The sequence below is a fragment of the Dioscorea cayenensis genome, chromosome 12 (assembly GCF_009730915.1).
Source record: "Dioscorea cayenensis subsp. rotundata cultivar TDr96_F1 chromosome 12, TDr96_F1_v2_PseudoChromosome.rev07_lg8_w22 25.fasta, whole genome shotgun sequence".
Lineage (NCBI taxonomy): Eukaryota > Viridiplantae > Streptophyta > Magnoliopsida > Dioscoreales > Dioscoreaceae > Dioscorea > Dioscorea cayenensis.
The window spans coordinates 3,709,362-3,737,080 of NC_052482.1; the positions used below are offsets into that span (position 1 = coordinate 3,709,362).

Sequence of the window (27,719 nt, forward strand, 5' to 3'; positions counted from 1 at the left end):
TGTATTATTTTAGTATAAAAAGAGTACTAGTTATCTTTTTATTATTATAAAGAGTTTATAACTCCTATAATTATCTCACTTATTAAATTTTTTTATCTTTGTTTTTGGTTTTTACCCCTAATTATTTAGGGGATTTTTATGTAATATCTATGTGTATTTTATTTTTTACCCCTAATTTATCTCGGTCCTATATTTTTATAATATCACTTACCACTCGGATGACTTGCTATTAGATCATATAATGGTTGTCTTTAAAAACATTTTTTATAGCACTTCGAAATCTGGGAGTCAAAGACTTAAAAAAAATATACAATTGTTTATATTTTTATCAAAATATATTTTAAGAAAAAGGTGACACTTAATCAATAAGTTTCCATATAAAATATATTTTGTTATGAAAAAAATTATAAAACAAAATGTTTGTCACTTATGGTTTTCACTCCGATTGGACTTTCTTTTTTTTCTTTGGAAAGCGAGAACAAAAGTGTGGCAGGGATTTTGTTTGGAGGTTGTAGTAAAAGTTATGGGTAAATTTTTTAAGTAGGTAACTAAACTTTGGTTTATTATCACTTTGATTATCAAACTTCAATTTGTATCAATTTAGTCATTCAACTTTAATTTAATTCCAACGGGCAATAAATCAAAGATTTTCAACCCCCAATTGATTACATGGATGTCTAAAAATTTAAGTCAGTCCTCTCCATGACATATTATTAAGTCTATTAGAGTGGCTATGTCATTGAAAAAGAGCCATATCATTCATTTGGGGGCAAAAATCCATTGATTTATTACCGAATAAAATCAAATTAAAGTTGAGTGACTAAATTGATGTAAATTGAAGTTTAGTGATCAAAATGAAATGAGCCAAAGTTTAATGATCTACTAAAAAATTTACCCGAAAAATTAGATATAGTAAATAACTAAAATTGCTCTATCCAACCCCGTTTAGTACTGTAGATTTTAATTTAACTTATTAATGTATTATTGTAAATTTAACTATATGTTCTTATAGTAACAATTAAATTAGTATGTGCATGTATATCCGTATCTGACGGAGGATTGAAAAATCCATAGTATGGTATTAAGGATAAATGAGGTAGGGCTAAATAGGGCAGGATAATGGCAAATTGGGGTGGGGTGTATATGGTATTGAAAATATTATTATTCATCCAAGTTTGGGTGAGGGCGGAGATAAAGTATCCACTCTTACGTATGCATACCCCCCAAAATTGAAATAAAAATATGATTTGTTCTATTTAATTGTGTGAAATTGAAAATATTATAAAATATTAAAAAAAATTATTAAAACCTCCCGATATATATTTTTATCATAATCATATTTAACTTAAAAAGTAATTTTTTTTTAAAAAAAAATAAAGATGTTTTCGAAGATTTAATAAATTTGAAGAATTGCTCTTATTTTCCGTTATTTTCCTTAAATTTTATTTCATGAAAATAATTATTTATTTATTGGTATAATCACCAAAATAGTCCATGTATTTTTCTCTCTCTTCTCTTTTGGTCCCTCTACTCAGAAATGCTCCCGATTAATCCCCCTACTTTTGAAAATGTAAGTGGGCACATTTCTAAAAGTAGAGGTATTGGTTGGGAACATTTTTAACTAAGTGGGCACATTTTCAAAAGTAGAGGGACTAATCGGGAGCATTTCTGAGTAGAGGGACCAAAAGGGAAGAGAGAGAAAAGTAGAGGGACCAACTAGGGTATTATACCTTATTTATTAAAAAAAATGTTTGTATAACGGGGAAGTATCTAAAAATCCCTGGAAAGTTTATATTATCCCATGAGTAATGCTATATAGAACGGCTTACACGAACCAGCCACACTACTGATGTGGCTGGTGACGTGGCAACTGTTCTCTCTCCTCATTATTATTATTATTTTTAAATATTTTAAAATTTTGATAATGAGAGACATTTTCTCTCTCTCCGTCATCTACGTCATCCGACGACCCTCCACAGCTGCTTCCGCTGTCACTAGTCGTCGAGTTCTCTGTCTCCGGCTTGATACCGAGGTCGTATGCCGGCATGCCATCAGGCTTGAAAAGCCTGTAATTCCTTTCGGACTTCGGCACTGGCTTCAGATTCTCGTTGAACAAAGCAAAGACGTACACTTGGAGCACTTGAGAAGACCTCGTCGGCATTCCCTTCCCCTCCGCCACCATCTTCATCAGATTCTCGTTGTACTTGGTCGCGTTTGCCGCCATAGCTCCAAGCTCATTCTCGTCCCCATCTGAGAGCCACCCAGTCTTTGAAACCATAACCTCCAACCTTTTTCGCTCCTGTCGCCGTTGAGATCGCGGCGTAGACAGCGTCCGCCTGGGCGTCGAGCATGTTCTCGTACTTGAGGCCCGATCCGGGGTCGAACACCCCGGGATTTGGCTCGAATAGGGCGTACGGGTACGCATTGATGAAGAATGGGGATCCTATTTCAGCGAGGAAGTCCAACAGGGGGCAGAGGTACGGGATGAGCTCCCGCCAGAACCGCCCAGCCGACAGCGGAAAGGAGTTCGCGAGAATGGTAAGCAAGTGAGGAGTAGTGACGGTTATGAAGCGGAGACCGAGAGAGTTAAGAGCCGATCGGAGAGATCGCATAGCCGGAACAAGGGGGCCATGACAGCGGTGTCATTACTAGTGAGAACCTCGTTTCTGACGGTCACGACAGCTATCTTGGCAGGGGGGAGGTGGGGCTGAAGGTTGGCTTTGACCCATGCGAGGGCAATCGAGGGATCAGAGAGAGAGAGAGAGAAAATGTCTCTCATTATCAAATTTTAAAAATTTTTAAAATAAAAAAAATAAAAGTGTGGAGAGATAACAGCTGCCACGTCACCAGCCACATCAGTTGTGTGGCTGGTTCGTGTAAGCTCATATAGCATTACTCTAATTTCATTTAATCCCCCAAAGTATTGAGTTTCCTCACAAGTCCCTCCTTTTTCTTTTATTTACTTTTCAGCCCATTAGTAGTTGACAGAGAAAATGGAGGTGTTAAAATCTCTGTGAAATTACACTAATGCCCCTGAGAGAAAACGTTTGAAAAGTATTAATTGTCCCATCGTTTCAACCGCCTGAAATGACAATTGTAACCCTATTTTTTTCCTTGGAAACCGCTGGGCGAGGATGGTTTGTGCGTGAAGTCGTTGGGATTCGGATTGAAACCAAAGTTTGGATATTATTATTAATTATTATTATTATTATTATTATTATTATTATCTTGTTAAAAATTGAATTTGAAACTTTTTTTTATTTCGAAGATAATAAATTTAAAATTTATTTTTTATATAAATTTATAGTATTTAAATTTTCTTTAAAAATTAAGATAGTTTTAAATAATATTTAATTATTATTTTATAAGTAATTAATAGAATGCTTTTTAACTTGGTTAATAAAAAGTATTTTATTTTGTAAGAATGTCAATCACTATTAATGATCTATCCAATTTCTTTGCTTCTTTCTTGTCATGCTATCTTACTTTTTTTTTTTTGGTAATTTTTTTAAATAAAATTATAATTTATTCAACTTCATACTTCATTACATATTTACTGAGTTATTCGGAAAAAACCCAAAATATATATTAAGTTTTTCTGCAATTTTGAAGAATTATTGAATTTATAATTTAGTTTTTATTTTTTTATAATTTTGAAAAATTGGTCTATGCAAATATATATATATATATATATATATATATATAATGAGAGTTCAAAGGCCTTTTTTTCACTAATTTGACTTTGATCATTGTATGCTCATGGATCTAACCTCACATCATAGCTTTCGTTGCTTTTTCCCTTTCTCTTCCGTAGGAGAGCTTTATTTATCCCGTCGTCTATTTTTTGGGATTCATTATTCGACCCCGTCTATGGATAGGAAAGCACTAGTTCTGGGTAAGCGGCTTAGAAAGTCTGTCTTTCTTCTCTTGGACCTGGACCTTGGCTTATATTTTTGGCTTATAAAGGCTTTACGAGCCCCCTATAAAGCGAGTTTCACTAGCACTTGAGCTAGTAGCCACAACTTTATATATATTTATATATATGTTTACTAACTATATAAATTAGGGTTTTCTTAATTTTAACGTTGTGCTATATATGATGAAGGAGACAACTATAGACTTAAACGCCGAGCCTGAGATAAATCAGTATCCATATTATTACTTGTCTTTTTTTTTTGGTAAGTAACTAATATTGTTGTTTGTAATTACAAAATTGGTTATAAATCCGAAATGTACTCAGAATATGATGCACATCAAATGAAATGCGTAACAGGAAAAATACAGACAATACACAGAAAACATAAATAATACACACCAAAAGAAGGTAATACCCAGGAAATAGACTCAATAAACAGTAAACAGAAATAACACTCACCAAACCGAAATAATACACAAAAAATAAAACTACTACACACTCAACAGAAATAATATACAATAAATGAAATTACTACACAAAAAATGGAAACAATACATAAGAAAGGGAATTAATACACAGGTACCCAGTCAACTACGCAACAACATCAAAACATACACAGTTCGTGGCAAAAATAAAAACAAATTACATCCGTTCACATTATGGATTGCCCACTTTTAGTCCACTATAAATGTATTGCATGATCTACGATTATGACCTGGTTGATGGCACCGGCTACAATATAAATCGCGGACATCGAAGGCTTGTGAATCGATTCTTTTCTTTCTTAGACACCCAGGGCGTTTCTTTGAAATTGGCAGTCAAATTCGGAAGCTCACGCTTGTCGTTAGTGAAGTTTTTACGTAACAATGCACATTAGTGTCTATTTGCATGATCGCAACACATGCATGCTTACTTGGTAGGCCATGTACTTCTCATCTTCTGCAAGAGCAACCCCGAAAGTAGAGGTTGACTGCACTGTACGTTGTGGTTGCCAATGACTTTGTACTTGTCTTTAGGGGATCAACCCATCCTCAAAAAAATGACTGTCCTCAACAATTTGTTCAACATTCTTAAGTATCTCATGGCAGAGGTGTGTATCCCGCCTGTTTGATTATTCAAGTTCATTGGCAAGCATATTCATAAGTTTAAACTTTGCGGATGAACATGATACACACCAAATTTATTACACAGTAATGCATATTGTACACAAGAACATAATATATTACACAAGAACTTAAAAAAAGCACACGCAAACACATATAAATACACAGTAATGAATGACACTACACGGAAAATATTTGTAGGTGTATATGGAGAATAACCTTATGGAGCATGCAATCACCATTGGCATTTCGAAGATGAGGACTCCGTATGTGGCAATAAACAGAAATCACACAAAATACACAAGAACGTTGGTTAATTAATACACAGGGAATGATTGTAATACACGGGAAAGATGTCTAATATACAGGAACACATAAAAGAAAAGTAATTAATAATTGTAGTCATTGTTGTTTTACAATGAGAACAGGAAGCCCTAGTTTCCATCCACAGACCAACTCATTTCCTCAATGGTGATGTCCACGACAAATTTGTTGAAAGTATGGTATATATGGCACATGCATTGAAAGCCCGCGTCAAACTCAATTGAGCAAAGTGTTTTGCATGAATTAGGTGTCACGAACTTCACTCTCACTTGAGAAACATCCAGGGCCTAACACGCGCATATCTTAACCATGACTGTCTCCTATGAGCTTAAGACCGTAAATTGAAGCACATGTCCTTCTCCTTTTGTATCGCGCAACAACATAAAAAGTTTTTATTGTTAATGACACCTACATGAAATTTTAAATAGTTTGTAAGATTCCACAACTACAAAAGAATGAAGAAGAAGAAGAAGAAGACACCTACATAAATTTTAAATAGTTTGTAAGATTCCACAACTACGAAAGAATGAAGAAGAAGAAGAAATAAAAGAACAGACTTACATGTTGAAAAAGAAGATGAAAAGAAGAAGTTGAAGTGTTGATATTCTTCACCGGCAACCCAAACAAGATGAAAAAGAAGTTGAAGTGTTGATATTCTCCATCGGCAACCCAAACAAGATGAAAAAGAATAAGTTCAAGAAGAATGAGATGAAGAAAAGTAAAAAAGGCAAAAATTCTGACAAAGAAGCTTTAAAAAAACATGATCACACATCACATTTAATGTGACAAGACTTGGAGGGAAACTCCATCCACCTTTTGGTTTTTCATCTCACATGGGCATTTGTGACATTTTCCACTCACTTAACTGACGGAATTAACACCAAGGACAAAATTATTTAAGAGTACAAAATTAAACTTCACACCTTTAAGAATACTCAAATGATTTTACAATAATTTTGCTCAAGAACTATCACACTCACTCTCTTTTGATTTCTCCCTTACTTGTTCATAAGAACACTTATGAACTTAGACACACTTCATCATCCAAAGATCTTTTTCTTTTATAAACAAAGATTTTAGATGAAAACAACACATGGGTGGCTTCAAAGTCTAGAATTATTGCTACCAACCATTAATATGCTTTTAAGGTCAAAATTAATGGCTACCAACTATTAACATGAGTAAGTTTCTTTATTTGTATTTTGAACACATGGGTAATGTATTTATCACCATTTTTTTTTAACAATCTCCCACTTGGAGATAAATCAAGTATTATGCTTGTACTGCAGTGATAGCGACTCCATCTTATTTATGGAGAAGACCAACTGAAAGTTGCACACAACTTCAGCTTCTGAATGGAAACAATTTTTTGTTAGCATATCAGCTGGATTTTGACTTTTAAAAATTTTCTCCAATACCAACATTTCATCTTCCAAGACTGTTCTGATATAATGGTATCTTACTTGAATGTGTTTTGTTCTGGCATGATAGACAGGATTTCTAGCTAGATGTATAGAACTATGGCTATCACTGTATAGGGTTTCTTTTTTTCTTGTGCCCTGCCCAAGTTCTTTTAAGAATGACTACCATACCATCTTTTTGCTAGCTTCAGTTACTACTATATATTCTGCCTCTATGGTAGAAAGTACCACTATTTTTCCGTAGCTTAGAGACCCAACTTATCACTGTACCTCCCAAAGTATAGATATACCTAGTAGTACTCTTACTCTTTCTGCTATCTATATCTCCTGCCATATCTACATCAACAAAACCATATAATTCAAAAGTTGACCTTTTGAAGTATAAGACATATCCTGTTGTGCCTCTCAGATTTTTGAAGATCCATTTTACAGCTTCCCAATATTGCTTCCCCTGATTGTTCATATATCTGCTTAGTGCTCACAACTCCCACTGCATATGCAATGTCAGGTCTGGTACAAGCCATAACATATATAAGGCTACCGATAGTAAAAGCATAAGGCACTCAAGCCATATGGTTTTTTTTCTTGATCAATAGAGGTTGAGCATTCCTTTGATAATTTAAAATGTTGTGCTAAGGGAGTACTCACCAGCTTCGCATTCTTCTTGTGAAATTTGTTTAATACCTTCTTCACATATTCTTCTTATGACAATGTTAAGATACCATTGTTTCTCTCAATCTTCATTCCAAGTATTTGTTTGGCAACTCCCAAGTCTTTCATAGCAAACTCCTTTGACAGCTCAGCCTTTAGCTTGTTAATCTCTTGTTTGCATTTACCTACTATCAACATGTCATCAACATATAGCAGTAAAATAATATAAGAGTTACCCACAAATTTAATGTAGCAACAGTGATCGGGCTGACATATGTGAAATCCATTATTGCTCATGAAATTGTCAAACTTCTTATACCACTGTCTGGGGCCTTGTTTAAGACCATACAAACTTTTCTAAAGTTTTCAAATCATATTCTCCTTTCCTTGTTCTTCAACCCTTGTGGCTACACCATGTAAATATTTTCCTCCAAAGTCACCATAAAGGAATGTTGTTTTTACATCTAACTATTCTAGGAACAAGTCTTCTTTTGCCACTATTGAAAGTACAGTTCTAATAGTAATTAGTTTAACAACAAGAGAAAATATTTCAATATAGTCAATACCTTCCTTTTGCTGAAAGCCCTTGACTACAAGCCTTGCTTTATATTTTGTACAATCATTTGGTTCTTGTTTAATTCTGTAGACCTATTTATTTTGCAAAGCCTTTTCATCTTTTGGTAATTCAGTAAGTTGTCATGTGTTGTTTGTTATCAATGAGTTCATCTTATCTTTTATAGCTAACTCCCACTTGCCAGAGTCTTCTACTTGAACCGCTTCTTCATAACATTCAGGTTCACCTCTGTAAGTTAGTAAAATGTAGTAAAGGGAAGGAGAATACCTCTGTGGTGGTCTGTTAATTCTGCTAGATCTCCTAATGGATGTAGTTCTTTGTATGTCTTCCTCAAGACCAGCTTTTATAGTATGTGTCAAAGATCCCTTAACTAAATCATCTCTGTTACTTTATTATCTGTTTTTGAACTCCCTGAATCTATTGTTATTTTGTCTTTGTACAAAATCTCTTCATTAAAGATCACATCTTTGCTTCTGATAATCTTTCGGGTTTGGCTATCCCAAAATCTGTAAGCAATCTCTGAGTCCCCATATCTAATAAAATAACATTTGGATTTGGCGTCTAATTTACTCCTGACGGTAGCATCAATATGAATATAAGAAATATAACTAAAAACCTTTAGATGAGAAATTTTTACCTATTTACCACTCTAGACTTCCTTAGGCAGCTTGAAGTCTAATGGTGTGGAATGACTTCTATTGATCAAATAGGCTGTTGTGCTTACTACCTCTGCCCAAAGCATCTTAGGCAATCCTGCATGTAATCTTATGCTCCAAGCACGTTCTTTCAAAGTTCTGTTCATCATTTCTGCTACACCATTTTGTTGTGGTTTCCTGGAAGAGTCTTGATTATTACTATACCATTATTAGCACAATACTACTTAAACTCCTCATTTGTATATTCTCCATTTTTGTCTGATCTCAAGCTCTCTACTTTTAAGCATGTCTCATTCTCAACCATGATCTTCCAAGTCCTGAAAAAGAAAAAAACCTTCAGACTTATGTTTGAGAAAATAGACCCATACCTTTCTGCTTGAGTCATTAATAAAGATTACATAGTAGTTAGGCCCTCCAAGAGAAGCAACTGCAGAAGGCCCCCTTACATTTGTATGCACCAACTCTAACTTGGTAGACTTTGGCTTAACACCTTCTTTTAAAAATTTGATATTCTTTTGTTTGCTATAGATATAGCTTTCACACAACCTGTGTTCAATAATTTTCAAACCAGATAACTTTTCATTAGAGTGTAAGATTTTTATTCTTTTTTTACTCATATATCCCAATCTATTATGCCAGTTCTGTTTTGCTTGCAACATCAGCCACTGCAACCATGTCTTTGCAATTGAAGTTAGTGTATAAAGAACCAGCTTTGGTTCCATGAACAATTACCATGGCACCCTTAGTAACCTTCCAGATACTACATTGAAGGATACTGCATAACCTTCATCATCCAACTGTCTCAACAGAAATTAAATTTTTCATTAGTTTAGGTACATGCCTAACCCTATGAATCTTCCAAGTTGAGACATTTGCCATCTGTAGGCTAACATCACCTATGCCAATGATATCCAAAGGTTCTCCATTAAGAAGATACACCTTTCCATGATTTCTTACCACATAGTTTTTCAGAATTTTCAGATTTGCAGTAGTGTGGAAAGAAGCCCCTGAATCAATTACCCAAAAGTCATTAGTACAATTAATAGAAAGCAGTAAAGCATAATGTATCTCTTCAGTTGTAACATTTACAACATCTTGATTCTTGCCATCATTTTTTCCAGGGCTTTTGCAATTTCTCTTCAGATGCCTTGTTTTACCACAGTTCCAACACTGAAGTCTACTATTTGTAGATTTACTTCTGTTGCTTTTGGACCTTCCTCTGTTGCCTTTTGTCGTTGTTCCTGTCAAAGCTTTTGCCTCTATCAATATTTAAAACAGAGTTAGAAGTAGAGGCCTCCCAAAGTCTTTTCAGCGAATTTCTTCTACAACAACTACATTTTTTATTTCTACAATTTTTAGCTTAGCACTGCCTAAAGAGTTAGACATAGCTATTTTCATTGGTTCCTAACTATTAGGCAAAGATGCTAACAATACAAGAGAATGCATCTCATCATCAGATTGAATCTTCACTGATATCAACTAATTGACTATAGTATTGAAACAGTTTAAGTGTTCAACAACAGATGCACCTTCTGTCATATTCAAGTTGAAGAGTTTCTACACAAAATGTAGCTTGTTGTTTCTAGGAGGCTTTTCATCCATATAAGATAAAGCCTTTATCATGCATGTTGTGGTTGTTTCCTTCACCACATTGTGAGCAACATTTTTTGAGAGGGTAAGACGGATAACCCTTAGCACTTCCTTGTCAAGGAGCTTAAATTCTTCTTCCTTCATAGTTTTAGATTTTGTTCCTAATGGTAGATGCAATTTTTTACTATATAGATAGTCTTCTATCTGCATCTTCCAAAAGGCAAAATCCATGACATTGAATTTTTCAAATCCCAAAGTAGATCCCTCTTCACTAGTCGTCATTTTTCTTCTCAGCGACTTGGTTCTGATACTAGTTGTTAAGAATTTGTAGGGTTGCATGACCTACATTCCACTTAACAAGAACGATATAAAATAATATAAAAGAGTAGAGTAAAGAAGAAACAAGATACCATAATTTACACAGGTTCACCCTTAATGGATTACATCTTATTTCCTGCTATTGTTGTACTTACTACCCACTATGAAGAATTGTTCAAGAGTACAAAATTACACTTCACACATTCTCACTTTTGTGTGTCACACCTCTAAGAATACTCTAGAGGATTTTACAATAATTTTGCTCAAGAACTATCACACTTGCCCTCTTTTGATTTCTCCCTTGTTTATAAGAACACTTATGAACTTAGACACGCTTTCATCATCCAAAGATCTTTTCCTTTTATAGGCAAATCTTTTATATGAAAACAACACATGGGTGGCTTCAAAGTTAAGAATAATGGCTACCAACCATTAACATGTCTTGAAAGTCTAAATTAATGGCTACCAACCATTAGCATGAGTAAGTTTCTTTATTTGTATTTTAAACACATGGGTAACTATTTTTTTCCATCTTTTAACAATTTAGTCACACATATTTAACTTAGTCCTTTTTTTCGCTAGCCAAGTGATGCAAATAGTATCATGTCTTACTACATATGTATTTTTTTTTAAAACAAAAATTTAGTGGTCATATTAACTTGATTAACTATTTATCTATTTTAATTAAAAACTACATATTTTTCTATATAATATGTGATACAAGTTTGGTGAGTTTATATATGTAGTTGGCCACTGTTTTCACATTTGTTTAAACAATAAAAGTATTATGAGAAAAAAACGTTATATATATATATATATGGATACGTGTGACAAGTTTATTTAAAAAAATATTATATTTTATTATTATTTTTTTGGACACATCATAAATTTACCAAGAACTAGACATAAATCACTTGGACTAAAAAAGCACACCAAAATCATCCACTATAACAAAACTAATCACTTTCTCTTTAGATAAACCATTACATCAACCGAACAAAAAATTACTAAAGGTTTCACTTGGGCTTGGGCTTGGTTTGTGTATGGGCTTGGGTTTGGGCTTGGGCTTGGGCTTGGGTTTCAGCGCCCATTAACATCCACTCCGTCTCCGATTCGGCGATCAACTTCGGAATCTCAATACATATAATTTCAAAAGCTCAGATTGAATTCAATTCAGTCTTCCATCGTTGAAGCTCGAGGCTTCGTCCATGGAGTTCGGGGGCTTCAGCAAGACCTCTGGTCCATCGAGTCGTCCTCAAAGCTTCAATCCTTTCGCCACCCGACCCTCAAATCCCACTCCTTCCAACCCTAATCTCTCTGCTCCCAGAAATCCCGCCCCCCCGGACCCTCGCATGCCGCCTCAATCTCAAGGGTACAGTTATCTTCTTTTTGGTTCTCTTTTGATGATTATTTTTTATTTTATTTTATTGATGTTATTGATTTTTAAGAGTTATGATGTTCCATCCTTTGTATGTTGTTGTTGGCCTTTTGTTTTTTTGTGAGTGTGTGTGTGGTTTGGTTGATATTGTTTGTTAATTTTTAGTTTTGTTATAATCTTATTAAGCGGGGTTTATGTGAATTTTTTGAGTTTTTGTTGCTTAGATGAATTTTGATTTTGCCTTGGGTTGTATGTTCTATGACTTTTGTTATGGAGTGTTGATCTCTAATTAACGTCAGGTTTAATTAGTTTTGTTGATCATTCACTGTTTTTAGATATTTTTTATATGATTGAATGGGATTTTTCTTAATATTTTTAGCTTATTCCCTTTGAGTTTTGTTGATTTTTGTCCATTGTTTGAATGTGGCTCATTTGGATCTTTTGATATTTTACTTTGCTTGTTGAGCTGATTAATCGTTACAATGCTTTGGAAGCTCTTTGAAGACATCAATATGACAGTCATTTGGTGAACATATCATGTTTGAATCACCAAAAGTCAGCTGTGTGATATATGATACCATCTCATGAGTTGCTGCATAGCTGCCAAATGCACAATGCACACACAAATGCAAATTCTGAGGATGGTTGAATTTATGCAGCCTTACTATTAAACCTGTGAAGGGGTTATTTTCTCAACTTTATACTCTTGAAATTTTAATTGCTAGTGAGTAGTTTCATCAGTGAATCAAGGCCCACCTTTTCCTGTGCTAAAATTTTCTCTTATTTTGGAACAATTCATTTCATATATGCACTTCAGAGCACTTTTTATATGACATATGGTAGTAAATTGTAAATGTGCCCACCCTTGCAACGCAACTCCACTACTTCTTGAATTACTTTTGTTCATGATCGCCTTTGAAAAGTTTATATTCTAATAACACTGGCAAACAAAGGAATAAGGGTATATGTACTGTCTTAGAATTTGATGAATAAGGATTCTTTCAGAGTTTTAGGAAATTAATAAAGTTACCATCAACTTTGATCTTGTAATGTTATATATTCCTTCAAATGTGCTTCTTTTACTATTTGTTAAAAGAAAATTTCTGCAAATCTATGTCACTGTACTTTGTTGAACATGTTAGTACTCATTTCTTTTTTCCAATATAGGTTTGTTGCATCTCATAAAATGGCTAGTCAACCAGTGCAGCCTGTCAACCTTGTGTATCTAAGAAATCATCAACGCTTCCCTCCGACTAAAGCTTATGATGGCGAAGCTAAGTTGTCAAATAAACCCCTCAACTTCCCTGATTCCAATAGGAATAGTTCTCCCCCTTTGGCATCTACTAATAATCAGTTTTTAAAGAATCATCATCCTTCAAGTGCAAATACTTTGAGGTAAATAAAAGAATTCTCTTATTTTTCCATTTTTTTCTCATCGTGGACAAATACAATCATTATTGTAACTTCTTTTCAGTTAGTTTTAGGTTGTTTTATATGTATATGTTAACATCTATTGCAATATCTGAATGTAGATCAGACACTCTTGTCCAGTATCTGAATGGAACTACTGAAACATCAAAGCCCATGAGTCCAGCATCTCTGGCTTTGCAAAAGAACATCCCTATCCAGACTTCTAATAGTCCTGTAGAGGGAGCTAAAAGGTTAGTTCTCTCTAGTGCAATTTTAACCTCTTTTCAAACAATCACATGTCTGGCGAGAACTAAAACATAAACTTAGTTTTGTTATTTCTTGTGTGCACATTTGTGTATACATGCGTGTATACTCCTCATATGACCCTCAAAAATCATATCCTATGTGCAGGGTATAATGCTATAGGCTCTGGCACACTACCTTACATCAACCAACCATGATTAAAAACCCTAGCCACCATAGAACAACCAGCATGTTTTAGAACCTTGATGTTTATATATACCAGAACTAAGGAAAAATAGGATCCATATATTTTGACAAAATGACAGCACACTTCTCAACTTGTTTTGTTTTGTGTGGGTTGCTTCTTGGTGGTGGACATCTAAGTTTGCTGATGAAACTATGCCATTGCAAACTGTGGAAGCTCTTTCACAAGCTCCCTACAAAGGATGTTTTGAAATCATTCCCTTGTATAAATCTAGGCTTCCCCTCCTTTTTTCAACTAGCATAAATTCATCATATGTATATTTGTTTGTAATTGTATTGCTTCTTATTTAACATATCATTCCACATTTAATAATTTAGTTTGAATAGCATATCATTTTATGTGATTTTAAATCAAAAAAATTTGAACTGTAGATCACCAGCTCGTCAGAAGGTCTCCTATGCTGGAATATATGATGGTAGCAGCCTTGCTGCACCCCATCCATCCTTTATGAATGCTCCCAAAGGGATTAGTCCTCCTTTGGCTTCATTGGATTCACCTTTGGTTGTATCTTCTACTCAAGTTGATTCCGAAAGGTAATATTTATGTGATTGATTTGATAATAAAGAGCCTTTCTACATGACTGATACTTTTGTTTTGGCCGAGTTTGTTAGTGAAAGAGCAAAATTGAAAAATTTTTTTCTTAGTTGGCCATTTTTTTCATATCATTAATACTTTTGGCAACAGCATCCTATATTTGGATGTATGACATTTTCCAGAATTTGTTCTCAGGCTTGATGTGTCCCATCCAAGATTTAATAATCAGGGGAAGTTTCCATCTGTTCATGCTAGATCCCCTCCTCCCGATCAGATCATTCCTCCTGTTGAGCCTTATTCCAATTCATATGATAGAGGAACCCTTCCTCCACTCAAGTCTACACACTTAAATGCTCCTAAAAGGACCAGGTCTCCACCATCACAATCTGCTGCTACGCCATTAGATTTGGCATCTGCTCAAGCTGATGATGATGGGTAATAATCATTCTCTTAGTAATTCTCAGCTTTTCTTTCCCAGTCTATAATAGGGAGCAGGTTGCTTTGTATCGTTGTATTTCAGCCTTCAAAATAATGTTTCAGCTATTCTGAACCAGATTTTTTATTTTTTTTTAGTAAAGTTTCTGAACTAGATTTTAAATGCAGAGAAGTGCAAGCTAAAGCTAAGCGGTTGCTGCGCTTCAATGTTGAATTAAGCCAACCTATGCGGAAACTGCAAGATCTTGTTAAGCACAAGCCTTTGGGGAAAAAACATGGAGCTTCACTGGACCCACGATCTGTGAATGATCGCTCTGCTGATGAAACCAAGGCTTCAGCTTCTGGAGGTACTTTGACCCGAATATGGAGGCTCTGATTCATCTGATGCTGTAATTGGCTTATGCCCAGATATGTGCCCAGGTTTGTCCATGGTTTTATTTGTATTTCCATGTCTTTGATGTTTATTTTATCCTCTAAGCCATCTAAACAGTGCATAGGTATCATAACTTTTTCCAATATTCCCTCTTATATCTATTGAGAAACTATGAATATTTAATTTGAATCTGTGACCTTATTCTTCAGAATCAGAAAGGGAGGAACGTGAAAGGAAGGGAGATCTTGATAAATATGAGCGCTTGAATGGAGAAAGAAACCAAACAACCCAATATCTTGCTGTTAAAAAGGTAATGGATGAGTTGTTTCTCATCCAAAAGACAGGATTTGTTCTGAGATCAGCTTTCATACCTATATCCAGAAGCATGATGGAAGTTCTTATCTGATAACAGTATAATAGGACTGCCGAGCGAGATGCTGACTTGATAAGGCCTTTGCCAGTTTTGCAGAAGACAATTGATTATCTTCTGGATATGTTGGGTCAACCATATAGTGATAATTTTCTTGGTATCTACAACTTCTTATGGGATAGAATGCGAGCAATAAGAATGGACCTTAGAATGCAACACATTTTCAATCAAGATGCTATAACTATGCTGGAACAAATGGTATTATTCTTTCCTGCATTGTTTATGCTCATGTTCCACTAACACTACCATTAGTCATCACTAAAAAACCTTTTGTGTGTGTACCAGATAAGATTGCATATCATTGCAATGCATGAGTTGTGTGAATATGAGAAAGGAGAAGGCTTTTCTGAGGGATTTGATGCCCACCTAAACATTGAACAGATGAACAAGACATCAGTTGAGCTGTTTCAAATTTATGATGATCATAGGAAAAAAGGGAAGAGTGTGGAGACAGAAAAAGAATTTCGCGGCTATTATGCTCTTCTTAAACTTGATAGACATCCTGGATATAAAGTAAGTGACTTCTTGTCTATAGTTCAAGGTGTTAACCATTGACATTTTTCAAAAACTGAGCCGCCAATGTCAGGTGGAACCTGCGGAGCTCTCACTAGATCTAGCAAAGATGGCTCCTGAGGTGAGATGCAGCCCTGAAATTATGTTTGCACGCAATGTAGCAAGGTATTTTCTGTGTTTTATTTGTCATTGTTTTCAACTGAAGTTGCATGCTACCTGATCCAAATAATACAGTTATTTTGTTGTTGCAGAGCATGTAGGACGGGTAATTATATTGCCTTTTTCAGGCTTGCTAAAAAAGCAACTTATCTTCAGGCTTGCTTGATGCATGCGCATTTTGCTAAGGTACTTGTTCTTTGTTGTCTATGCATAGATGTAGAACAGCATTTCCTTACATTCATACTATCAGCAAACATATTTATCCTAAATGTTCAGGATGCCTCTTATGGTACATTAGGATATGACAACCCTAGAAAAGTTGGGTAATAAGGTTGCTTTTGCCATTAGATGAGCCTGGAACAAAATTAAGACTGCTTGAAAGATAGGGAGATTAAGCCTATGTAAATTTTGTAGTTTAGCCTTAATGGGATATTCTCTTTATTTGTAAATAATTTGCTTCTAACAATAATTTGCTTCATCTGTTTTTCTTGTCTAGCTTCATGTAGGATCTAATTTGAATTTCATAAATTTGGTAAATGCATTATGTAGACATAGGAAAGGAGAACATTTTTTGGGTGAATATCACTTCAGATAGGTATCTATCCCTATGTTCTCATCTCTTAGATATTGATTGAGTAGTGTATAATATTGTGAAATGAAGGGCTACTAATGTCATAAAGGCCAAAAAGAAAAAGGTTGTGTGAGCCAACTAATTGAAAATCAATGACATAAGAGTTGAACATATCTAATTGAAAATCATCCATTTGGTCTTGTTTTACATGTTCTTATAAGGTCTGAAGCTATTATGTTTTGTCAACTCATATATATATATACACATATTGTGGCGGAACCAGGACTAGTTGGTAAAGGGGCCTAAGGTAAAAAGTAAAAAAAAATTTCATCCAACAAAACAATTATCTCCAAAAAGAATAGTGTGAAAATATAACAATAATTGGAATATATATATATATATATAAACCACAATTTGAACTATTGCCATTGTCGATGCTAAACGTATGAGATATATGAGTGAGAGAATGTAGTTATCTCTTGGTTTTGTATTTTCTGAAAAGACTAAAGATCGATCCCTCTTAATATAGGCAACCAAACTATAATTTATTTGTAAAAAATGTAGTATATTTGACGTGCCATCTCATGAGCTTTTTTTTTATTAATTACTAATTTTTTTTAAATAAACATGTAATTTTTAAATTTTTATTGAAATTTCTGTAATTTTTAAAATAAAAAAATAGAGTTTTAAAACAAAATTCACAAGCAAGATTCAAACCTGCACAGTAACATATGACATGCCCTTAAATCATACCTACTAACCATTCAAGCACACCCACATTTTACATTGAGAATATGTAAGTAAACAATTATCACATTAGTCTAAATGAACCCTTATCTTTCAAATATCTCTCTTTCCGGAGGGCAGCTTTGCTGGAGCCGAGGGGGGCTCCGGTTCCGCCCCTGTATACATATATTTTATAGCTTTATATTATTCCCCTCTGCAATGCTTTCAGTATAAGAATACAGCTCCCCCATTGTGCAGACACGAACACAGGCTCTGGCTTCTCTACACATTGGTCTTCAGAATAACCAAGGGATTCCTGTTCAGCATATTGTAAAATGGCTTGGCATGGAGGTAATCTTTTGGTCATGCTTTTGTTTGTTTTTCAGTTTTTGCTGTAAATTTGACCACCTTGGTGTCTCTTTCATCATGTTTATTCAGGGTGAGGATATAGAAGCCCTACTAGAATATCATGGGTTTGTGTTGAGGAAGTATGAGGAGATGTATATGGTGAAAGTTGGTCTCTTTAGAAATAGTGATAATGATTTCCCGACCAAGTGTTCAGAACTTGTTCACCAGAAGCAGTCGCATAGGGTGATTGATGATGTGTATTCTGGGCAATCAATCTCATGCCTCGGGGAAGATAGAGAATTTGCTCCAAATATTGTCAGCATGGTGGATCAGGGAGCCACTTCTAGCTTAGAAGCTCTGCCTGCCATTGTTGAAGATGAAATGCTGGACTTCGAAGCTGAATCTATTGAGGTTGTTACCCCAGACGTAGATGAAGAGGCAGCCACAGTTGTGAGTGGTGAGCATGAAGGTGACATGGTAGAGGCTACTTTTTCAGAGGCTAGTTTTATACCAGTAGATCCTTTTGCAAGAAATTTGATGCCAGTAGAGTATGATCTAGTGGATGAACCCATTGAAGATTCACCTGGAGAAGGGATGACTGAAGAGATGAGCATGCCAAAATTTGAAGAAAATATAATTCAAAATGGTGCCATAGGAAGGTCAGACTCTAATTATGTTAAGGAATCAGAGAACTCAGAACACCAGATGGCCTCAGACAGCAAATCAGAAGTGGTGGCATCAATGCCGACACATCAGCAGAAAGAAAAACTTTCTAATGAAAAATTGAAAAATATCTTGAGGTTACCACTTGTCTGGTTTTTAATGTCTTCACCTTTCATGTGTTCTGTCATGTTAAAGCAGAATTTAAAATTTTGCTCATATTTGTCATCATCAGGAAATGGAAGCAGCAAGCATTAGTCCAGAGAGAAACGCGGGAGCGGAAACTGTTTCTAGCAAGTCTAGCACTAAGTTCACTTTCACTTGGACCACCTATTCGTTTTAGTCAGCCTGTAAGTGATATTCCATGTTTGTAGCAAATTCTTTATGGGTTGAACAATTTATCTCTGATTGTGTTTCTCCATCTTTGATTACAGCAATCGAATCATGCTACTGGAAGCCTTGACATTGATCAGGCAGCAAGAAATAGATTCAGTAGATTGTCAAAATCATGGTCAAGATTGAATGTGTCAGAATTAGTTGCAGCAACATTGAGTGCTAGAAATCCTTATGCAAAATGCATCTGCTGGAAATTAGTTGTCTATATCCAAGGGAAATGTCTTGGAGAACCATGCTTATGATCTGGCCTCACAATGGTTGCTCTCAAAGCTCCGTAGGAAAAAATACAGAAGAAGAAGATGATGATGATCTTCTTGTATCTTCATCGAACTTGTCAATTTGGAAGAAGTGGATCGACACTCAAATCAGTCCCCAGCAAATGTGTTGTTTGTCAGTTATCAGGGAAGCCATAATCGGCAATAGTATGCCAAGCTCTGAAGATGATATTGTTTCTGGTATGAGCTGTGCAATGTTTCTTGTGTCAAAAGCTATTCCATACGAAACACAGAGAAATAGACTCCACAATCTTGTTCAGTCACTACCACCTGGATCCAGCTTGCCTCTTCTGATAGTATGTATCGATATACAGAAAGATGAAGCTTCTGATTCTCCTCTATTATTGATTCAAAGACTCGGCCTTCAGGATGTGGACAAAACAAAGATAAACTTTTTTTCAATTATCTTCCTAGCTGGTGACCACAGTCAAGAGCAACTGAATTGCTTCTTTGAGGATGATAACTTGAGAGAGGGCCTACAATGGCTAGCAGAACATTCACCTCTTCAACCTGCACTTCGTTTGGTGAATATCCGGGAATTAGTTGCAAATTACTTGAAATGTTCTCTGGAGGTCATAGAAAATATTGATTCCTCTAAAGCAGGTCCCGAGCATTGTGTATTGGCCTTCAATGAAGCAATTGCCAGGTCGGCGGAGGAAATTCTGGCTGCGGCTTCCATTAATCCAAACCACTGGCCGTGTCCTGAGATTAATTTGTTAGATAAGTCTAGCACTGAGCAGATCGCAACACAGCTGTTCTTGCCAAGTATAGATTGGAATTCGGCCTCAAGAATCCAATCACTTGTCCATAAATTGGAGGAATGCAGACTACCAAGTTTTCCTGACATCTCATATTGGCTGAATCAAGGCTACCCCTTGCCTCAACAGATCCAAGAACACAAGTTAGCACTCGAAGAATGTTTGGTTCGGTATCTTACTCAATCAAGTCACCTTTTAACTGAAGACCTAGCTACAGTGGAGGCCAATGTGATGCTACAGAAAGGTGTCGGTCTTGAACTTCATGGTTCAAGTTATCACATAGTCCCCAGATGGATTGCAGTCTTTCGACGTATATATAACTGGCAGTTGATGAAATTGGCTAATCTGAGACTCTCAGATGCTTACATCTTGGATCGGCCTTGTGGGATTGATTCTCCTAGCCGGAGTGGCGTCGCAGCACTCCCCGGGCCCACCCTAAGGATATTAGATGAAAATTCAAGCTTTGAAGTGGAAGATGCATCGCATTCATTATCAACCAAACCAACTTTTGATGAAATGTTTGGAGTTATATGTGATAAACCATTGGCGCAACAACCGGTATCGACTTCATCTGAGGGTGTTCCAGTTGTGTTCGGTGAAGCTGCTGATCTTTCCTTAACCAGTAACAAGGGCATGGATGTGGACATTGGAAGAAATTATTTACTCAGTGAAGTCTCTCCAACTAAGACACACAAACAGGAAGTTGCGCCATCTGCGGTGAAGACACCGGATAAGTTGGCTGTGCTGCTGCATCAGTGCCGTCGAGTGCAAGACAAGATAGATGAAAAGCTTGCACTTTATTTTTGAGCCCTCTATCCAAGAAATTTTGTGATTCTATAGTTTTTTCACTAGTCAGTGTTAGAGTCCTAACTATGCATGGAAGATGAAAGAATGAAAATGTTGTACAATATGTAGAGACTTGATCTATTATCTAATGAACCAGGTTTTTATGGCTGTGCACATCTGTTGGTATTTCTGATTGAATTTTTGTTATGCCTTTTTCAATATTTATATCTGCAACTTCAGCTTTGTTCATTTGGAATTTTGAACATGAGATTGGTTATTATGATTGTCTTTGATTTATTGTTTGAGATTATTACTAGTTTAGAGATGTAACTCTTGTTGTGCAAACATTTTATTGTCCGAATGGAGTTGAGGTTAAGTGCTTTTAATTATTTGTTCAAGAAAATTTTGAAAATTTATCAGAGTAATATTCAGATTTCATTGTTTGCTTGTACCTTCCATGTGTGTCGTGGATGGAGAGATTATTCTCTGAATCTTTAAAAATATTAAAAAAACTAGAAAAACACCTTCAATTTTATAAGAAATTTGAGAACAGTTAATCACACGAAAAATCCAAAAGCACTGACATTGGTTTCCTTTTTTAGGATTTTGGTCTTTTTGTATTTTTATTAATTTTGACAAAAACCCAGTTTCATGTTTATATATTGGATTAATAGCAACTAGAGAAAAAGAAAAGAAAGACATGAAAGTTTTTTAAACAAATTAAATAAAAAAAAAAGCAGCCCAAAGAAAGCATCTATTGCTTGTCCCCATCTTATTCCTGCATTTAATAAAATACAAAAACCATCCTTCACTAACCCCCATCTTATTTCCTACATCCAAAAATACTAGGCTGCCACACATAACAAAAACCATTCTTTAAAAAAATATATATTTAAAAACCCTCCAACCCATCAACTCAAAACACTTCCTTAACAATAAAAACTCTTGGGAGCTATTATTTTACATATTCACAGGCAGAAAAGCAAATGCAAAGCAACATCAACATCTTCAGATTTCAGACTTCATCAGAAGAAAGATGCAGTACTGCACAAATTTTCTCAAATTATACACATATCAGGTCAAAAGTATTCAGCAAAACATGAAAAATAGTACATGGTTTGTTCATAGTGCCTTGAACTTGAACTTGAACTTGAACTTGTTCTCCTTATTGCCAGTCACAACCCCGAGATTCAGAAAAGATTCAGAAGTTGGAATCTGCCCATGTAAGTGGATTTACCAAATGACGATGATGCTTTTTCACATTCCCTTATGACTTTGGGCAGTAAAAGCTCACCCGGAAGATTTGGAATCCAACAAGGTATTTACAAGTGAATTACAGATAACAAAGAGCATAAGGATTCCGAATTAGGTCGTCTTTAAACTCTCACAGTTGTTGCAAAGGCATCTTCAATTACCATATTCATCCTAACAACCATTAAGAAATAGATGAGTTAGAGACACACCAAATGATATTATATATATATATATATATATACCCTGAATGACATTCTAACATCTCATACTTCCAAGGATGGCAAAATGATTAGAAAAGTTTTGAGTCTTAATGACTAAATCTACAGTGTAGATTAATAATATCAGGTGTGTTTTAGTGTAGGAATATCTAAGGTTCGAGTTCGAGGAACACATCAGTGAAGAAAAGGTATACCTTCGATCTATGATTCTAAATCTGAACTTTATCCTGGTTTCATGATTGCTTGATGATTATTTCCACACACTTCTAAGGTTCAAGTGTGAGGAACACATCACTGGAATAGATATACATAAATTCTATCTAAATCTTAACTTTGTCCTGATTTTAGGTTGTTTGGTGGTTATTTCCACTCGCTTCTAATTCATTTGCTGAATTCTATAGATTGCTAGAATTTATTCCACATACTTGAGTCTTAGAAGATAGATTTGTTTATGAAAAAAAGCTGGGTGATCATATGATGCAGGGACCTAACTCATTTGTTTCCTGCACCTTGTGTGCTCACTTCTTGTTCCCAAAGTATCATCTTAGTTATCTAGCTAGTTGCTTCTTCTCAAATGAAATTTCTCCTTCATTTACAAACTTCCAAACACACACCAATAAGCATAGGAATTACACAGTCAACCACTAAATCAGGATGAATCCGAGGCTCTTAGCCATATTTAGCTTCTTGAGACTTGATAATCAACTCTCGCTATGCATGTAATGATTATCAAGCAGAATATTCAAGTGATTTTTTTGAGCAAGCTTTCTCACCTAAGTGAATTTCAAGCAGTGATAAGATACTCATTTTTGTGATGATTTTAAAGTATCATGCTCTTCTGAAACTAAATTAAATTATCATGAACTGGGATTATTCACCCAAGACCTCAGTGATTGTAACCAACTTGCCTTTCAACTACTACTCACTAAATTTCAAAAGACGTACTGTATCACTGGTGTAATGAGATGAACTGACTTCAATAAATCAAAGACAAAATTAGAAGAGGCAGAAAGGTTATAGCAACTAACTATATCAAATCAAACATACATCTGGCTGGATTAACTAAGGAACCATGGTATAGATTATTCTGAGAAATGAGAACACTAAAGTATGGCAATAGAAAATTACCATTTCTTAGTACAGAGTGTGTTGGAGAAGGAGCAACACATGCAGGACTTCGTTCCGTGGAAGAGTCAACGGGACAAGACTGCATTATGGGTAAATTCCCTTTTTCTTGATGGCAAATATCTGATTCTTGGGTAGCAGTTTTATCTTTTCCTTTATCTGAAATTTCTATGGAAGATTTATTGGTGGTTTGACTTGCTGCATCTATTGTCCCGATACCTGACTGATGAAATTTAAGGAGAATATTCAGATCACAAACCAAGTATAAATATAGCTATGATATATACTCAACAAAAGTGAACTTAGAACCAAATTGCTCACGTCTTTGATGTGTACAACTATGATGGTTATGTCATCTGTTCGATTTTCATGCTCTAACCATAACCTGTGGGATTCTGCAGCAATAGCTGAACAAGCCTCTCGGGGATCTATAAACTTGGCAACCTGAAAAGATAACAAGTTTGAGGCATGCAGAGCATAAAGATGATCATAAAACAATTAAATGCTATCATCAAACAGTTCTGTTTGGTATGATTTTTCTTTAATATATAGTAATATGAGAAAACTGTTGAGATAGAGCCATAATTGCTGCTGATGATAGATAAAATATAAAACTATATAAGTGCTGAGTGAGTTCTACTTCACATCTTTGATTTACAAAAGTATGAGCTCCAGTAATTTTTGGTAAGTTAATTGATGTACTATGGCATATATTTTAACAAGGGATCATGTTCATGATCATAAACAGCCTTTGAATATTGTTCGTAGCCCTCATTGAAAAAATCTTACAGAGTTCAGCTAGAGTGAAAAGATGTTTGAGATCCAAGCCTATATAGTTAAACTAACATTAAAATGGAAAAAAAGATCAAATTAAGATAAAAGCACACTACCCAAAAGGAGGTCAAAAGAACTCAAAAATTATAAATTTTAATTGTTAAGCATCAGTATGAATGTAATTGGTGGTAACCATTAGTGAGGAAATAGTTGTTGCTTTTGGTGTAAGAAGTTTAGGGTAAGGCAAATCTTTTTACCTTCGAAGACAATTTTCTATTATGCCATAAGGAACCTTGTGCATTGAAGATCCATTTCACTCTCCTAGTATCCCATTCTTCTAGTCTATGAAACTTTGTTTTATGGCCCTACAATTTTTAAATCTTTAAATAAACCATAGTTTTGGTTTCTTCAACATTTTCTAGTTTGAGTAGAATGTGCACACTTAAATGGTGGTAATAAAGGAGGCTCACAAAGTTCAAAGTCAAAAGGCATTCATGTGGTTTGGTTTCTTGCATGGGCATTAACTAATCTATTTTATGGAGTCTAATATTTTAAATCACCAGTCCACTGGCATTGTCTAAACTTCAGTATATTCTGAGTTGGTGAGTCCATACCTATTTTTTAAGGTTTAGTACTTGGTCATTTTCTATCAAACTGAGGAACCTATATCCACTGGCCAAGCACACTATATTAGAATAAAATTCCCAAGGTTATTGAAAAAACTCACCATAGTCTCGATTTTTACAGTACATTTTAATACGAACATCTGTTCTAAAGAAATTTTAATCTCTATGATCAGAGACATGATGTTGCATATGCAAACTAGAAGTAAATGCACACGTCATCATCATCATTGTCATCGTCATTATAATTCAAGCTGCTGTAAATAAAATTAGCAAGTTGATACGGTCTTCAAACTAGCTCATGTATCCTAGGATGCATGAACGACAACTACATTTCTTAAAAGGAGTGTACATCGGGCCAGAAGTATTGTAACAGCTAGGAACATGAATATCTTTTTTGCCGCATTACCATAAAAACTACGAAGACAAAAATTCTATTTAACTACATCATCATGAAAAATGGACAAATGAATTAACAGGTTTCTTTTTTAATATTTTGAACGAATTAATGAACAATTTCTAGCAAATTCTACTAGGAAGAACTCAAGACTTCCAAGAAGAGGGGCAATGATTGTCGGAGTTTCAACCGTAAAAAGTAAAGTATCAGAGAACATATTCCATGAAACATGCATCAAACATCACATAATAACACATGACAACGACAAACATTCTGGTTGAAAAAAGCATGCAAGCAAATAATATTCACAAAATCCTCTCATTCAATAACATTCATAGAAGTATATATCAATTAGCTAAATAAATAAGCAAAGAATCAATAATGCAAGGCTTACCATATCAACCACAGCCTGACTTGATAGGAACTCAAACACACCATCACTGGCGACGACAAAGAAGAGATGTTCTGGCGAAATCTTCAATGTCAACACTTCTGGCTCTGCAATAACCCCAATGCTCTCTGCCGTCGAATCCCCGACGCTCCTAGTGAATGCAGTCCCTGGGTACATCCCATTGGGCACCCACAGCCTTGGGGGATCACCATCATCGTTCTCCTCATCCCCCCAGCTCTGCACATCAGGGTCCTTCACCCCCTCCACCTGATCCACACTCAAAACCCTAGCTCCACACCTCCTCACTCTCTCATACTCATCCTTCCTAAATGGAGTTTGATCACGCGATAAATCCTCAGCCACAACTGAACCATTCCTCCAAACCCCAGCCACCGCTCTCGAATCCCCCACATTCGCGACGCACATGGTGGCACCCGAAACCAGCACGGCGATGGCCGTGGTGCCGCTCATCGAGTCGTCGATCTCGCTCTCATGGAGCTCCGAGTTCGTGGCAAGGAACGCAGATTGGTAGGCCCTGGCGGGGTCGTCAAAGAGGGAACCATCAGCGGACAAAGCCTCAACGAGACGGTCCCTGACAAAGGCGGCGCAGCGAGCGCCAAGCTGGCCATGGCCGTCGAAGACGGCGAAGAAGTGTGCGTCTACCCGGCCATGGAGGTTGGTGCGGACGATGAAGCAGTCCTGGTTCTCACGATCAGGAGAGTCAGGGTAGTGACCGCGCTGGCTGAGGGTGGAGTAATAGAGGCAAAGGTCGGCGGAAGGGATCAGGGCCGTGCCGACGGAGTCTCCGGTGAGAGTTGGGCGTTGTAGGAGATGATCGGGGGATCGTTGATCGCCGACACAGCAGTGGTTGTTGGCTTGGGAACCAGAGTCGGAGCAACAGCAAGGATTACAGGTATAGCAACACAAGCGGCAGCAGCAGCACTTGCCATGGACGCAGCCCATGGTTACTCTCGATTGGAGAGGATTAGGGTTTGAGAGCTCGAGAAATGGAGCAATGGCGATGGAGACGAGATGGTGGCGGTGGCGCTGGTTGTCGTGAGAGAGAGAGAGAAGTACATATCGGGTTCGGGCTCTCGGGCTGGAAAGAGGAGCCCGTACCCAATCAGTAACGGGCTCGGTTGGATTGGTAGTGGGCTTGAATCCGAAACTAGAGAATTGCTTGGATTTGAATAAACGGGTTCGGGTTTGATTAATGGAATGAGATCCGAATGTGGAAGGACAGTGTTTGGATTGAATGGGAGCTGCAAATGGATTCGGGTAGAAGATAAACTTGTTTGATTTGGGTTTTGGAGTAACCGGAAAATCGAATTATTAACAAATTATTCTTTTCGATTCTTTTTATTTGTCTATTTTAATTATTAATTAAAAAAATCAATTAAAATTAATTAGTAATTTAAAAAATTTATTAAAAAATTATATTAATTATATTTATTTAAAATATAATTTAATAATAAAATGTATGGTTGAATAGTCCTCCCATCTTTTATATTTGTCAAGTTTAACTAATTTACATGGATTAAAAAAATAAATTAAAGTCAGTTGGTAATCTAAAACTTATAAAAAAAAATTATATTTTTATATTTAAAATATGATTTAATAAAATATATAATTGAATATGATTTAATAAAAATTATAGAAAATATTTAATAAAAATTTTAAAATAATATTTTTTTAAAAAAATAAATACTTAATAAAATCTCTAACTAAATAAATAAATAAACCGAGAGGAGTTTAATAATCAAACAGTTTATAAGAGTTAGATATCGGAATCGGATTCGGATAGGAGAACCAGAGCCGGATATGGATGAAGAAATTAACGGGTCGGAGGAGGGTGGAAGTTGATCCGAATCCGGAAGAAGGTGGAGTGGATTCGGGTAAAAGAATTAACGGGTTACGGGTTCAGGAGGCCCGTTAAGACTTACGAGGAGGGGGTGGGTAGGACTTGGAGGGTGGGCACGGAGACCCATGTGTAACACTAATAGAGGGTCTGTTTGAAATTTGTCCTTTATGAGGGTGTTTCTGGAAATCTCTGTTTTAATTTGTAACTTTTGTCTGCTCTTTTTGAATGGAAGTGTGGGTCACCATGATGCTTTTTCTTGTTTT

General features: G+C 35.7%; 2 protein-coding genes and 1 pseudogene across 2 annotated transcripts; 1 reads left to right on the forward strand and 2 right to left on the reverse strand.

Annotated features, from left to right (window-relative positions):
* Window positions 1–1,843: 1,843 nt before the first annotated feature.
* On the reverse strand, window positions 1,844–2,779 carry LOC120273115 (annotated as a pseudogene).
* Window positions 2,780–11,702: 8,923 nt separating this feature from the next.
* On the forward strand, window positions 11,703–20,980 carry LOC120273513 (SAC3 family protein B). The gene is given in 18 exon segments (XM_039280147.1): window positions 11,703–11,925; window positions 13,099–13,326; window positions 13,464–13,592; window positions 14,221–14,382; window positions 14,579–14,818; window positions 14,987–15,138; window positions 15,176–15,238; window positions 15,401–15,501; window positions 15,604–15,819; window positions 15,907–16,134; window positions 16,208–16,299; window positions 16,386–16,479; window positions 17,849–17,941; window positions 18,029–18,738; window positions 18,834–18,948; window positions 19,033–19,203; window positions 19,205–19,270; window positions 19,272–20,980. Coding segments are annotated over 18 exon segments (4,587 nt in total). The 5' UTR covers window positions 11,703–11,761; the 3' UTR covers window positions 20,835–20,980.
* An 828-nt stretch (window positions 20,981–21,808) lies between these two features.
* LOC120272978 (probable protein phosphatase 2C 35) lies at window positions 21,809–26,636 on the reverse strand. Its single transcript, XM_039279623.1, has 4 exons — window positions 25,599–26,636; window positions 23,732–23,854; window positions 23,414–23,633; window positions 21,809–22,238 (listed from the first exon to the last, which is right to left on the reverse strand). Exons 1-4 carry the CDS (start codon window positions 26,556–26,558, stop codon window positions 22,234–22,236), a joined length of 1,308 nt encoding a protein of 435 aa, XP_039135557.1. The 5' UTR covers window positions 26,559–26,636; the 3' UTR covers window positions 21,809–22,233.
* Between the last annotated feature and the right edge of the window lie 1,083 nt (window positions 26,637–27,719).